This window comes from Cherax quadricarinatus, chromosome 83, assembly GCF_038502225.1.
Source record: "Cherax quadricarinatus isolate ZL_2023a chromosome 83, ASM3850222v1, whole genome shotgun sequence".
Classification (NCBI taxonomy): domain Eukaryota; kingdom Metazoa; phylum Arthropoda; class Malacostraca; order Decapoda; family Parastacidae; genus Cherax; species Cherax quadricarinatus.
The window spans coordinates 583108-597910 of NC_091374.1; the positions used below are offsets into that span (position 1 = coordinate 583108).

The 14803-nt window shown below is 51.3% G+C and overlaps 1 protein-coding gene across 1 annotated transcript in view; it reads left to right on the forward strand.

Moving 5' to 3' along the window:
• Positions 1–14803, forward strand: part of LOC138855150 (glycine receptor subunit alpha-4-like) — a 168267-nt gene that overhangs the window by 95407 nt on the left and 58057 nt on the right. The window contains exons 4-5 of the mRNA XM_070102650.1: positions 3470–3693; positions 8661–8833. Coding sequence (XP_069958751.1) covers positions 3470–3693; positions 8661–8833 — 397 coding nt within the window. The remainder of the gene's footprint in view (positions 1–3469; positions 3694–8660; positions 8834–14803) is intronic.

Consider the following 14803-nt stretch of genomic DNA (forward strand, 5'->3'; position numbering starts at 1 on the left):
TTCATTCACATATATAAAGTGCAAATGTATTTTTTTCAAGCGAAGTTACATTGAGAGTCAAAAATCTGACTATCGGTGTAGAAGTGTAAACAGAATTATGTAATTATTCCTGTTTGTCAAATTATTTTTGTAACACTCGGGCCGTCACTCACCGAGGCAAGGTGACCCACCAAGTTTTTCTTAACTTTACATTTAGTAATTTATACAGGAGAAGGGGGTTACTAACACCTTGCTCCCGGCATTTTAGTCGCTTCTTACGACACGCATGGTTTACAGAGGAAGAATTCTCTTCCGCTTCCCCGTGAAAAATTTTAAATTATCTAGATTGTATTTAGATTGTAGTAATGACGGTATGAGAAACACGAGTGAGCGCGCGCGCACACACACACACACACACACACACACACACACACACACACACACACACACACACACACACACACACACACAAATAAGAAGGTACAAGGAAGAGAGATTAGAAGAGAGAAGAAAACGAAATAGTTAAGAAAAGAAGAGAGAGAGAGGGAGATTAGAAGGAGGAAGAGAGATAGGGAAAGAATTAACCTTCTTATGCTATTCCCAGTTTGTAATTTCCTGACTCAGAGCTGTGTACACACAGTGGCCTCCCAGCTGTGTACACACTGGCCTCCCAGCTGTGTACACACAGTGGCCTCCCAGCTGTGTACACACAGTGGCCTCCCAGCTGTGTACACACAGTGGCCTCCCAGCTGTGTACACACAGTGGCCTCCCAGCTGTGTACACACAGTGGCCTCCCAGCTGTGTACACAGTGGCCTCCCAGCTGTGTATACACAGTGGCCTCCCAGCTGTGTACACACAGTGGCCTCCCAGCTGTGTACACACAGTGGCCTCCCAGCTGTGTACACACAGTGGCCTCCCAGCTGTGTACACACGGTGGCCTCCCGGCTGTGTACACACGGTGGCCTCCCAGCTGTGTACACACAGTGGCCTCCCAGCTGTGTACACACGGTGGCCTCCCAGCTGTGTACACACGGTGGCCTCCCAGCTGTGTACACACTGTGGCCTCCCAGCTGTGTACACACAGTGGCCTCCCAGCTGTGTACACACAGTGGCCTCCCAGCTGTGTACACACGGTGGCCTCCCTGCTGTGTACACACGGTGGCCTCCCAGCTGTGTACACACAGTGGCCTCCCAGCTGTGTACACACGGTGGCCTCCCAGCTGTGTACACACGGTGGCCTCCCAGCTGTGTACACACGGTGGCCTCCCAGCTGTGTACACACAGTGGCCTCCCAGCTGTGTACACACGGTGGTCTCCCAGCTGTGTACACACGGTAGCCTCCCAGCTGTGTACACACAGTGGCCTCCCAGCTGTGTACACACGGTAGCCTCCCAGCTGTGTACACACAGTGGCCTCCCAGCTGTGTACACACGGTGGCCTCCCAGCTGTGTACACACGGTGGCCTCCCAGCTGTGTACACACGGTGTCCTCCCAGCTGTGTAGACACGGTGGCCTCCCAGCTGTGCACACGCAGTGGCCTCCCAGCTGTGTACACACAGTGGCCTCCCAGCTGTGTACACACGGTGGCCTCCCAGCTGTGTACACACGGTGGCCTCCCAGCTGTGTACACACAGTGGCCTCCCAGCTGTGTACACACAGTGGCCTCCCAGCTGTGTACACACAGTGGCTTCCCAGCTGTGTACACACGGTGGCCTCCCAGCTGTGTACACACGGTGGCCTCCCAGCTGTGTACACACGGTGGCCTCCCAGCTGTGTACACACGGTGGCCTCCCAGATGTGGACACACGGTGCCCTCCCAGCGGTGTACACACGGTGGCCTCCCAGCTGTGTACACACGGTGGCCTCCCAGCTGTGAACACACGGTGGCCTCCCAGCTGTGTACACACAATGACCTCCCAGCTGTGTACACACAGTGGCCTCCCAGTTGTGTACACAGTGGCCTCACACCTGGCACTGTAATAGTATTTTCCGGCCCTCTTGCAGTGTTTTCTGGCACTTGTGGTGTGTACTGGCACTGATTCATGGCTATGCACCTACTGGGATTGTTGCAGAGTCTACTGGCAGTGTAGAGTGCCAACGACAGGTTCTGAACGTGTTATTGCAATACCTGCTTTAATAGTTGATTTGATATTGATGTTACTGCACAGGTGAGAGCCTTAATGACCCTCGTGTAGTTCATTATCATTATTCCCAGATAATTACTTCCATAGATTGGAAGGTGGGCTCATTTGACCGCGAAATTGTTCAAAATTTCTGTTTTCTAACAGTGTGGTTTGTATAGACTGTGTTGGGAACTGTGTAGCCTGTACCACCGAGTGTGGCAGAGAAACCAGAATTTGGATGAAAAGATGAGACTTGGGAAAACCTGTTAACCTGTCTTAGCTCATATACAGGATAAGAACTTGTCTTACCTCAGTTCATTTACAGGATAAGAACTGTCATCTTACCTTAGTTCATTTACAGGATAAGAACTGTCATCTTACCTTAGTTCATTTACAGGATAAGAACTGTCATCTTACATCTGTTCATTTACAGGATAAAAACTGTCGTCTTACATCTGTTCATTTACAGGATAAGAACTGTCGTCTTACATCTGTTCATTTACAGGATAAGAACTGTCATCTTACATCTGTTCATTTACAGGATAAGAACTGTCATCTTACATCTGTTCATTTACAGGATAAGAACTGTCGTCTTACATCTGTTCATTTACAGGATAAGAACTGTCATCTTACCTTAGTTCATTTACAGGATAAGAACTGTCATCTTACATCTGTTCATTTACAGGATAAGAACTGTCATCTTACCTTAGTTCATTTACAGGATAAGAACTGTCATCTTACCTTAGTTCATTTACAGGATAAGAACTGTCGTCTTACCTCAGTTCATTTACAGGATAAGAACTGTCGTCTTACATCTGTTCATTTACTGGCTATAATCTGTTAATCTACCTTGGCTCACTTTAATACCCATCATTATCTAAAGACATACTACCTACAACCCTTCCCCCAGGATGCCACCAACAACGGTCGACCAACTCCCGGGTACATATTTACTACCACGTGAATAAGTGCAGCAGGTGTAAGGAAAGACGGCCAGTGTCTCTACCCGCCCCGAGATCGAACCCGGATCTTTCAGTTCAAGCTCACGTTCATATATGTTTCATTCTGCATGTATATGATTGTTGTATATACATATAAAAGTCAACATGACTCCAGCTTTAAAAGCTTTTAAAGTTTCGATACTGCGGAATTACTTCGTTTTTGTTTGGATAGTAAATTAAAAATATTCTGAATGCCTGAGAGAGGGAGAGAGAGAGAGAGAGAGAGAGAGAATTGTTCCAGCCACGATATTGTCACTTTTATGTCTCCTAATCAGTGAGAATAAGGAACCATCGTCATATATACGTCGATTCCTCTCTTATTTTCAGCCTTCTCCTTACCTCTGGGTTTGCTGCTGTCTTTCAGGACTACCAGGTGGACTTGTACCTCCGGCAGGCCTGGGTGGATGAGCGTCTCAACCACGCAGACATCCAACAACCTCTGGACCTGAATGATCCCAACCTCGTCAAAGCTATCTGGAAGCCTGAGGTTTACTTCCCCAACGCCAAGCACGCAGAGTTCCAGTTTGTGACAGTACCCAACGTCCTTGTCCGTATCAACCCTATGGGCGAGATTCTTTATATGCTCAGGTGAGTGGAGACAGTAGGTGCTGGGGTTGATGCCCAGGTGACTGGGGGCAGTAGGTTCTGGGGTTGATGCTCAAGTGAGTGGGGACAGTAGGTACTGGGGTTGATGCTCAGGTGAGTGGGGACAGTAGGTACTGGGGTTGATGCCCAGGTGAGTGGGGGGAAGTAGGTTCTGGGGTTGATGCTCAAGTGAGTGAGGACAGTAGGTACTGCTCAGGTGAACTGTTGCTTGTATATATTTAAGGTGAGTTACTGGAGTAGGTACTTCTGATGTTGGTTTAGGCTCAGATAAATAGGAGAGAGAGAATAAGAAAGATAGATAAAGAGAGGTCGACTGTCGTCTCTGAGAAAGAGGTATAGTGGGACTTACCATAAATCGCATCAGGTCCATGGGATTTCCAGGGCTGAAGAGGCAGAATGCTCAGTCCTAGACCGATATCGGAGCCGCGGCTGACCGGGAGAATGCTCGGTCCTAGACCGATATCGGAGCCGCGGCTGACCGGGAGAATGCTCGGTCCTAGACCGATATCGGAGCCGCGGCTGACCGGGAGAATGCTCGGTCCTAGACCGATATAGGAACCCAGATCCCTGCAGCTTTGAAATCAAATCAGGAATTTCTGCGACAAAATTTTTAGTTTTGATTTACATTTTTGGTTGATTTACAACTTTTAGCATAAAATTTTTTGATGCTGATTTACATTTTTGGTCTTGATTTACAATTTTGTTTTTTGATTATGCTTTTGCTTTTCATTTACATTTAATAAGACGCTAAATTTCATTCATGTTAATCTACCAAATAAAAATACAATACAATACATGATACACATACAACATCATTGTTCACATTTATTTAATACATTATACACGTACGAAGCCTGGTCTAAGACCGGGCCATGGGGGCGTTGACCCCCGAAACTGTCTCCAGGTATACAATAATGTAGCCAATACAATCACCACAATTCCATAGCTACCACACCAACAACAATCTTGTTATAAAACTACAGAAATCCTGCACAGGTGACCTTCCAAAGGTCACCTGGGGAATGGGAGGTAATCATATCCTGCACAGGTGACCTTCCAAAGGTCACCTGGGGAATGGGAGGTAATCATATCCTGCACAGGTGACCTTCCAAAGGTCACCTGGGGAATGGGAGGTAATCATATCCTGCACAGGTGACCTTCCAAAGGTCACCTGGGGAATGGGAGGTAATCAGTTTCGATCCGACGAAGGGGAGGTTAGCTCTAGTTCCTTGAATCAAGAGCCTGAATGCAACCCTCCTTGGAACATCAACCGTTGCTACCATCTCTCAGTCTTGTTCTATCTGTTGAAAGTCTCAACAGGGATCAGTTGTGGCACCTCGTGAATCCCTGGGTGACAGTGCCATTGTCACCGCTACACAGCCCACAAAGGTGCCTCTTCATGGCACTGTCCAGCTAATGCATTGGCACTCCGGCTGCCTCGGGAAAAGGGAAAAATTTATATATACAGTGGACCCTCGAATTTAGTCGTGCCTTTTCTGTATGCAAAACTATTTTTATTATCTATAAAATGTATTTTTTGTTAATATTTCCCATAGGAAATATTGTAAATTCAATTAAACCATTCCAGACACCCAAAAATATTAACAAAAAAATACATTTTATAGATAATAAAAATAGTTTTGCGTACAGAAAAGGCACGACTAAATTCGAGGGTCCACTTATATTTTTGCTTTATTGTGCTTTTTTATCGGCGAGTTTGTCCTCTTATGTTTATGTTACACACACACACTATATATATATATATATATATATATATATATATATATATATATATATATATATATATATATATATATATATATATATATATATATATATATATATATATTTATATTTATATATGTAAGGCTAAATAAGCCTTTCTTTTTTTAATTTCGAGTCTTCTCCTTCTTCATGCTTGTGTTCTCTCATTGTCTTGTATAAATATGCTGCTCAAATTTCTGAAGCTTTTGTTCGGTTCTTGTTCGTTGAATCCGCTTTCCCGAGCTCTTTGAATCCGCTTTTAGGGGGTTCGTTAAATGCGTCTCCGTGCGCTAGTTAAATGCGGCTCCATGACGTTCGTTAATTAGCCTCCACGTGTTAGTTAAATCAGGTTCTATACGTCCGTTAAATGTGGCTCCATGTGTTTATTAAATGTGCCTCCGGGTGTTCGTTAAATGCGCCTCCATGCGTTGGTTAAATGCGCCTCCATGCGTTGGTTAAATACGCTTCCATGCGTCTGTAGTCGCCGCACAGGAAAATACAACAATGTTTTTTTAGTACTCAAATTAATTTATTTTTTGTCTTTGTTCTCTTAACTTTTTCTCGTTTAGTTGAAATGTATTTTAGATTAGGAAGAGACGAGAAGGAGCACTGTTGGAGGGGTGGTGGAGGAGCACTGTTGGAGGGGTGGTGGGGGAGCACTGTTGGAGAGGTGGTGGCGGGAGGGAAGAAGTGAGGCAGGGTAAACTGATAAAAATAAGTTAAAACACATTCACCGTTATTCCTTCAATCACTGTCTTGCCAGGAGAGTGTTGACATTATAGTTCAGATTATCCTCCGAGCTACAACATCCCCAGTGTTCCTTCAGAGTGCAGACACTGTACTTCCCACCTCCAGGACTGTAACATCCCCAGTGTTCCTTCAGAGTGCAGACACTGTACTTCCCACCTCCAGGACTGTAACATCCCCAGTGTTCCTTCAGAGTGCAGACACTGTACTTCCCACCTCCAGGACTGTAACATCCCCAGTGTTCCTTCAGAGTGCAGACACTGTACTTCCCACCTCCAGGACTGTAACATCCCCAGTGTTCCTTCAGAGTGCAGACACTGTACTTCCCACCTCCAGGACTGTAACATCCCCAGTGTTCCTTCAGAGTGCAGACACTGTACTTCCCACCTCCAGGACTGTAACATCCCCAGTGTTCCTTCAGAGTGCAGACACTGTACTTCCCACCTCCAGACTGTAACATCCCCACTTCAGAGTGCAGACACTGTATCCTCCAGGAGTCCCCAGTTCCTTCAGAGTGCAGACACTGTACTTCCCACCTCCAGGACTGTAACATCCCCAGTGTTCCTTCAGAGTGCAGACACTGTACTTCCCACCTCCAGACTGTAACATCCCCACTTTGTAACTGTATCCTCCAGGAGTAACATCCCCTTCCTTCAGAGTGCAGACACTGTACTTCCCACCTCCAGACTGTAACATCCCCACTTCAGAGTAACTGTATCCCCAGGACTGTAACATGTTCCTTCAGAGTGCAGACACTGTACTTCCCACCTCCAGGACTGTAACATCCCCAGTGTTCCTTCAGAGTGCAGACACTGTACTTCCCACCTCCAGGACTGTAACATCCCCAGTGTTCCTTCAGAGTGCAGACACTGTACTTCCCACCTCCAGGACTGTAACATCCCCAGTGTTCCTTCAGAGTGCAGACACTGTACTTCCCACCTCCAGGACTGTAACATCCCCAGTGTTCCTTCAGAGTGCAGAACTGTATCCCCACTGTGTTCCTTCAGAGTGCAGACACTGTACTTCCCACCTCCAGGACTGTAACATCCCCAGTGTTCCTTCAGAGTGCAGACACTGTACTTCCCACCTCCAGGACTGTAACATCCCCAGTGTTCCTTCAGAGTGCAGACACTGTACTTCCCACCTCCAGGACTGTAACATCCCCAGTGTTCCTTCAGAGTGCAGACACTGTACTTCCCACCTCCAGGACTGTAACATCCCCAGTCTTCCTTCAGAGTGCAGACACTATACTTTCCACCTCCAGGACTGTAACATCCCCAGTGTTCCTTCAGAGTGCAGACACTGTACTTCCCACCTCCAGGACTGTAACATCCTCAGTCTTCCTTTAGAGTGCAGACACTGTACTTCCCACCTCCAGGACTGCAACATCGCCGGTCATCCTTCAGAGTGCAGGCACTCTACTTCCCACCTCCAGGACTGTAACATCCCCAGTCCTCATTAAAATGGTATAAAATACCGACAGATTGTTAGGTAAGACACATATGCAACAGTTAGGTATCTTTATTTTGAAACGTTTCGCCTACACAGTAGGCTTCTTCAGTCGAGTACAGAAAAGTTGATAGAAGCAGAAGATACTTGAAGACGATGATGGACTGATTACATCGTCTTCAAGTATCTTCTGCTTCTATCAACTTTTCTGTACTCGACTGAAGAAGCCTACTGTGTAGGCGAAACGTTTCAAAATAAAGATACCTAACTGTTGCATATGTGTCTTACCTAACAATCCCCAGTCCTCCTTCAGAGTGCAGGCACTGTACTTCCCACCTCCGGGATTCAAGTGCAGCTAACTAGTTTCTCTGAATATCTATATAAATATTACCTTGCTAACACTCCAACAGCACGTCAGCAGCACGCCTGTTGAATGTTCATCACCCAGCACTTAAAACCTTTACCCGCTCCCTCCAACCCTTCCTGGAACGACCCCTTCCCCTTTATTACGTATTTGTACTTGTGTCATTGCCACGGATTTCCCACTCTGAATCACACTTACAGACGTTTATGCAGGCCCTACCAAGAGTGTTTCCACAATGTTTTACCACCAAGGGTGAACCTCAGTGCTTAATAAACACTCATAATAAGGTCAGGAAGGTGAAACACTAAACATACACACTTTAATATTTTTACACTAGGAAAATGTGTATCTATACAAAGAATTAAATAGTGTTCATTAATGAACAAAACCCCGTGTTCTCCCTCACTTCTCAAATATTTAGACAGTCTTCTGTATATACAGTGATTGAGTAAATACTTTATACATTATGGTTACTGTACGGCAGAGAGAGAGAGAGAGAGAGAGAGAGAGTCAGCCTTCCTCTCTGTATTATTTTAGAAAATATCCAAGAAGGCCTGGTTGAACAAATCAAGGTAACATTGTTCATTCGCCTATAAAATTATAGGTAAATGGTGTGGTGTAACAGTGAATATTGGCACACAGACCTGGCACAGGTGAGAAGGTCATGCACTTATTGGGCTCAACCAATAGGAGAAAGCATGGAAAATCCTAAAATGCAAATTATATCAGTAATTCTGGCCAGTTGTCACGCCTTCGCTTTCTCAACAGAACTACACATAATGGTACCACTGTACTGTGGTACATTACTCTTCCTGTTTCATAAATAAATTGTTTTGTCCCCACAGATGCCTCAAGGCATCACTCACTTTTTTCCCTCTTCTAATTTATGGCTCGCCTTGTTCTTTCTGCACTCATTTGTCTACCAGTTAACTACCAAATGTCCAAATATATTTAGCTGCTCCACACTCCAATCTGATATTCAATCTTTCATTGCTAAGGTTATTTGTTATCCTCATTATCTTTCTCTTCCCTAAGTACAGTTTTAGTTTCCTTCTTCTCCATCTCTCAGTTTCCTTCACCAACTTTTCCCACTTCTCTTCTGAATCTCCCAAAAGACTCGTGTCATCGGCAAAGATCAAGTGTGACAACTCTGACTTTGTATCGAAGACAAAGGAATCAAACCGAGGCTGCCTATGTGAGATGCCTGCTCTCTCTCTCTCTCTCTCTCTCTCTCTCTCTCTCTCTCTCTCTCTCTCTCTCTCTCAAAAGAGTAAAAGACAAAATGCACAATGTTTTCTCTATATATTATTAACATATATATTTAATTAGCTTACAATAAATTTCGTTACGCATTTTCAAAATTAATGAATAAACGCAGCCGTCAAAAAAATTAAAGCAATCTCAGAGTTACATAGTAAAGTTCAACACTGTGTGCCCATCTATTTTCACCTGACAAAAATTTTGTTTGTCTTACAGATTAGCGAAATATTAACCCAACAAAAAAGAGTAATGACTATTTTGTTTTGCAATTTCAAAAAAATTATTTAAAAAATATGATGGTTGGCTGATGTTATTTTTTTCATTTAACATTATTATTTTAAATTATTGAAATTATTATTTTTTTATTATTTTTTAATTAAAATAAAACGACATTTTTTTTTTTTTTTTTTTTTTTATTATTATTATTATTATTATTTATTTTTATTATTATTATTATTATTTTGAGGGGGAGTATCTTTAAAATGATTAACATTGGAATTATATTTTCCCCCCCCCACCCCCCCCCCAACCCCCTTCACCGCCTACCCCCCCCCCTACCCTCCTTCCCCCCTTCCCTCCTCCACCCCCTTCCACCACCCCTCCCCCCCCCCTTTACCTAGTTTCCCCCTCCCCTGTTTCCCAAAAAATTTCCCCCTCCCCCAACCAATCCTCCTCCTCAAACCATTCCCCCTCCTCCCCACCCCCTCCTCCCCTCCCCAAAACCATCCCCTCCCCAACCCCCCCTCCTCCAACCTTTCCCCCTCTCCCCATCCTCCTCCACCATCTCCTCCTCCAAATCCTCCCCCAAAACCCCCCCTCCTCCACCATTCCTCCTCCACCCCTTTCCCCTCCTCCCCCATCCCCCCCTCCAACCATCCCCCCCTCAAACCATCCTCCTCCAACCATACCCTCCTCCACCATCCCCCTAAAACCCCCTCCTCCAACCCCCCCCCAATCCCCTCCTCCTCCCCCCCCTCCTCCAACCACCCCCCCTCCTCCAACCACCCCCTCCTCTAAAACCCCCCTCCCCAATCATCCCCTCCTCCCCCCCCCCTCCCAACCATCCCCCCCGCATCCTCCCCCAACCATCCTCCCCCAACCACCCCTCCCCCAAAGCACCTCCCAACCATCCCCTCCAACCATCCCCCCTCCCCCATCCCCCCCTCCACCCACCCCCTCCCCCAACCACCCCCTCCCCCAACCCCCTCTAACCCCCCCTCCTTCAACCCCCTCCCCCAAATCCCCTCCCCCCCAAGATCCTCCTCCAAACCATCCCCCCTTTTCCCCAAACCATCCCCCCCTCCAACCATCCCCCCTCCACCCCCCCTCCTCCAACCACCCCCTCCCCCCAACCATCCTTTTCCCCACCACCCCCTCCCCCAAAACATCCCTCCCCCAAAACCATCCCCTCCCCCAAAATCCCCCCCCTTCCCCCCCTCCAAGACCCCCTCCCCCAAGCATCCCCTCCTCCCCTCCCTCCCGTCTCTCCCCCAAACCCTTCCCCTCCCCCACCACCCCCTCCCCCAACCTTTTCCCTCCGCCTTTCCCCTCCCCCAACCATCCCCTCCTCCAACCATCCCCCCCTCACCTTCCCCTAAACTTCCCTCCTCAACCACCCCCTCCCCCAAACTCCCCCCCTCCCCCCCTTCCCACTCCAACCCCCTCTCCATCCATCCCCCCCTCCAACCACCCCCTCCCCAAACCACCCCTCCCCCAACCACCCCCTCCTCCAACAATCCCCCCCTCCAACCATCCCCTCCCCCAACCATCCCCTCTCCAACCATCCTCCCCCAAACCCCCCCTCCTCCATCCACCCCCTCCCCCCAATCCTCTCCTCCAAATCCCCCCTTTACCACCCCCTCCCCCAAAACCATCCTCCTCCAACCATCCCTCCTCCCATCCCCCCCCAAACCTTTTTTCCTCCCCCCCCCTCCTTCACCTCCTCCTCCCCTCCCCCCCCTCCAACCATCCCCCCCCCACCCTTTCCCCTTTTCCCAAAACCTCCTCCCCCAACCATCCTCCCCCAAACCATCCTCCCCCAACCCCCCCTCCCCCAACCACCCCCTCCTCCAACCCCCCCTCCTTCACCCTCCCCCTCCTCCAACTTCCCTCCCCCAACCACCCCCTTTCCCCAACCATCCCCCTCCAAACCACCCCTTCCCCAACCACCCCCTTCCCAACCATCCCCTCCCCCAACCATCCCCCTCCAACCCTCCTCCCCCAAACCTCTCCTCCTCCAACCTCCCCCCCTTCAACCTCCCTCCCCCAAACCCCCCCTCCCCACCCCCTCCCCCAACCATCCCCTCTCCAACCACCCCTCCTCCAACCTCCCCCCCCTTCAACCTCCCCCCCAAAGCACCCCCTCCCCCAAAGCATCCCCCCCCTAAAACCTCCCTCCTCCAACCATCCCTCCCCCAACCATCCCCTCCTCCAACCTCCCCTCCCCCAAACCACCCCCTCCCCCAAACCACCCCCTCCCCCAAACCATCCCCTCCTCCAACCATCCCCCTAACCACCCCCTCCCCCAAACCCCCCCTCCTTAACCCTCCTCCCTCAAGCATCCCCCCCCCAAGCACCCCCCTCCTCCAAGCACCCCCTCCTTCAAGCACCCCCTCCTCCCACCCCTCCTCCAACCATCCCCCCCTCCAACCACCCCCTCCCCCACCCATACCTCCTCCAACCATCCCCCCCCCAACCACCCCCTCCTCCAACCTCCCCTCCTTCCAACCCCCCCTTCTCCAACCACCCCCTCCTCCACACCCCCTCCTCCAAGCATCCCTCCTCCAAGCACCCCTCCCCCCAAGCACCCCCTCCTCCAACCATCCCCCCTCCTCCAACCCCCCCTCCCCCAAACCATCCTCCCCCAAACCTCCCCTTTCCGCCCCCTCCCAACCCCCCCTCCTCCGGTCCTCCCCCAACCTCCCCTCCCAACCCCCCCTCCTCCAACCCCCCCTCCTCCAACGCCCCCTCCCCCAAACCCCCCCTCCCCCCAACCATCTCGTCAACCTCCCCTCCAACCATCCCTCCCCCCAACCCCCCTCCCCCCAACGTCCCCTCCCAACCATCCCCCTCCCCTCCCCTCCCCCAAACCATCCCCTCCAACCCCCTCCCCCAACCACCCCCTCCTCCCCTCCTCCTCCAACCATCTCCTCCTCCAACCTCCCCCCTCCAACCATCCCCTCCTCCACCCCCCCCTCCAACCACCCCCTCCTCCACCTCCCCTCCTCCCCACCCCCTCCTCCAACCTCCTCCCCCAAACCTCCCTCCCCCAACCCCCCCTCCTCCAACCTCCTCCCCCAACCTCCCCTCCCCTCCCCTCCCCCACCCCCCCTCCCCCAACCTCCCCCCCCCACCATCCTCCCCCAAACCCCCCCTCCCCAACCCCCCTCCTCCCCCCCTCCACCCCCCTCCTCCAACCCCCCCCTCCTCCACCATCCCCCCCCCAAATCCCCCCCCACCTCCCCCCCCCCAACCTCCCCTCCTCCACCTCCCTCCTCCAACCTCCCCTCCCCCAACCCCCCCTCCCCCAAACCATCCCCTCCCCCAAACCTCCCCCCCTCCAACCTCCCCTCCTCCAACCTCCCTCCCCCCAACCTCCCCTCCCCCAACTCCCCTCCTACCTCCCCCCCCCAACCTCCTCCCCCAAACCTCCCTCCCCCCAACCTCCCCCCCCCAACCTCCCTCCCCCCAACCCCCCCTCCCCCAACCCCCCCTCCCCCAACCCCCCCTCCTCAACCACCCCCTCCCCCAACCTCCCCCCCTCCAACCTCCTCCTCCAACCCTCCCTCCCCCAACCTTCCTCCTCCAACCTTCCTCCCCCAACCCCCCCTCCTCCAACCTCCCTCCCCCAACCATCCCTCCTAAAACCACCCCCTCCCCCAAACCCCCCCTCCTCCCACCTCCCTCCTCCAACCCCCTCCCCCAACCTCCCCTCCTCCAACCCCCCTCCTCAACCATCCTCCTAAAACCACCCCTCCCCCCTCCCCTCCTCCAATCCCCTCCCAACCTCCCCCCCTAACCATCCCCTCCCCCAAACCATCCCCCCTCCAACCTCCCCCCTCCAACCTCCCCTCCCCCAAACCTTCCCCCTCCTCCAACCTTCCCCCCTCCAAAACCTTTCCCCTCCCCCAACCCCCCTCCCAACCCCCCTCCCCCAAACCTCCCCTCCCCATCTCCTCCTCCACCTCCCCTCCAACCTCCTCCTCCACCTCCCCCCCAAAACCCCCCCTCCCCCAACCCCCCTCCTCCACCTCCCTCCCCCCAAAACCCCCCCTCCTCCAACCCCCCTCCCCCAACCCCCCCTCCCCCAACCATCCTCCCCCCCTCCCCCCCTCCAACCCCCCCTCCCCCAACCTCCCCTCCTCCAACCCCCCCTTCCCCCCAACCCCCCTCCCCAACCTCCCCTCCTCCCCACCCCCTCCCCCAATCCTCCTCCAACCATCCCCTCCTCCAACCTCCTCCCCCCACCTCCCTCCCCCAAACCCCCCCTCCAACCCCCCCTCCCCCAAACCCCCCCTCCCCCAAACCACCCCCTCCCCCACCATCCCCCTCCCCCTCCCCCCCCAACCACCCCCTCCTCCACCTCCCTCCTCCAACCATCCCCCCCCCAACCCCCCCTCCCCCCAACCATCCCCCTCCCCCCTCCTCCAACCCCCCCTCCTCCACCACCCCCTCCTCAACCACCCCCTCCTCAACCCTCCCCCCTCCAACCATCCCCTCCTCCAACCCCCCCTCCTCCAACCACCCCCTCCCCCACCATCCCTCCCCCAACCATCCCCCCCCCAACCATCCCCCCCCCAACCACCCCCTCCTCCCCACCCTAAAAAAAAAACATATAAATCAGGTTTGTTTTTGTGATTTTCCCAAAATTTTTTTTTAATTTTTTGGTTTTTTTTGTTGTTGTTGTTTTTGTTGTTGTTGTTTTTTGTTGTTGTTGTTTTTTTTTTGGGGGTTTTTTTTTCTACAACGGAACAAAGTGTTCCGTTGTACGACCCAAAAAAAGATCTTCCCCCCCCCCCCCCCCCCCCCCCCCCCCAAAACCCCCCCCCCCCCCCCCCCCCCCCCCCCCCCCTCTCTCCCCCCCCCCCCCCCCCCCCCCCCCCCCCCCCCCCCCCAAAATTCAGCTTTCCTCACTTTCATTTTTTAAAAATTTTTTCCCAAGCTTTCTGAACTTGCATTTATTCCCTTTGCTGTCTTTTTTTTTCTTGTTTTTGTTTTGCTGATCTTTTATCTTTGCTATCTTCCTTTTTTTTCCTTATTTTCCTATTTCTTTTTTTTATCATTCATTATTCTTTTTTAAATTATTTTCTTTTAATCTTCTAATTATAGATTCTTTTAATATTATTTAATTTTTATTCTCTTCCTCTGTCCGCCCGCTGTCCCCCGTTCTCCCCGCTGTCTTCCTCCGTTGTCCTCCGTCTGTCCACTTCTCCCCTCTGTCTGCCCTCCGTCTGCCCTCCGTCTGTCCATCTGTCTCCCTCTGTCTTCCGTCCTCTGTCCGTCCTCTGT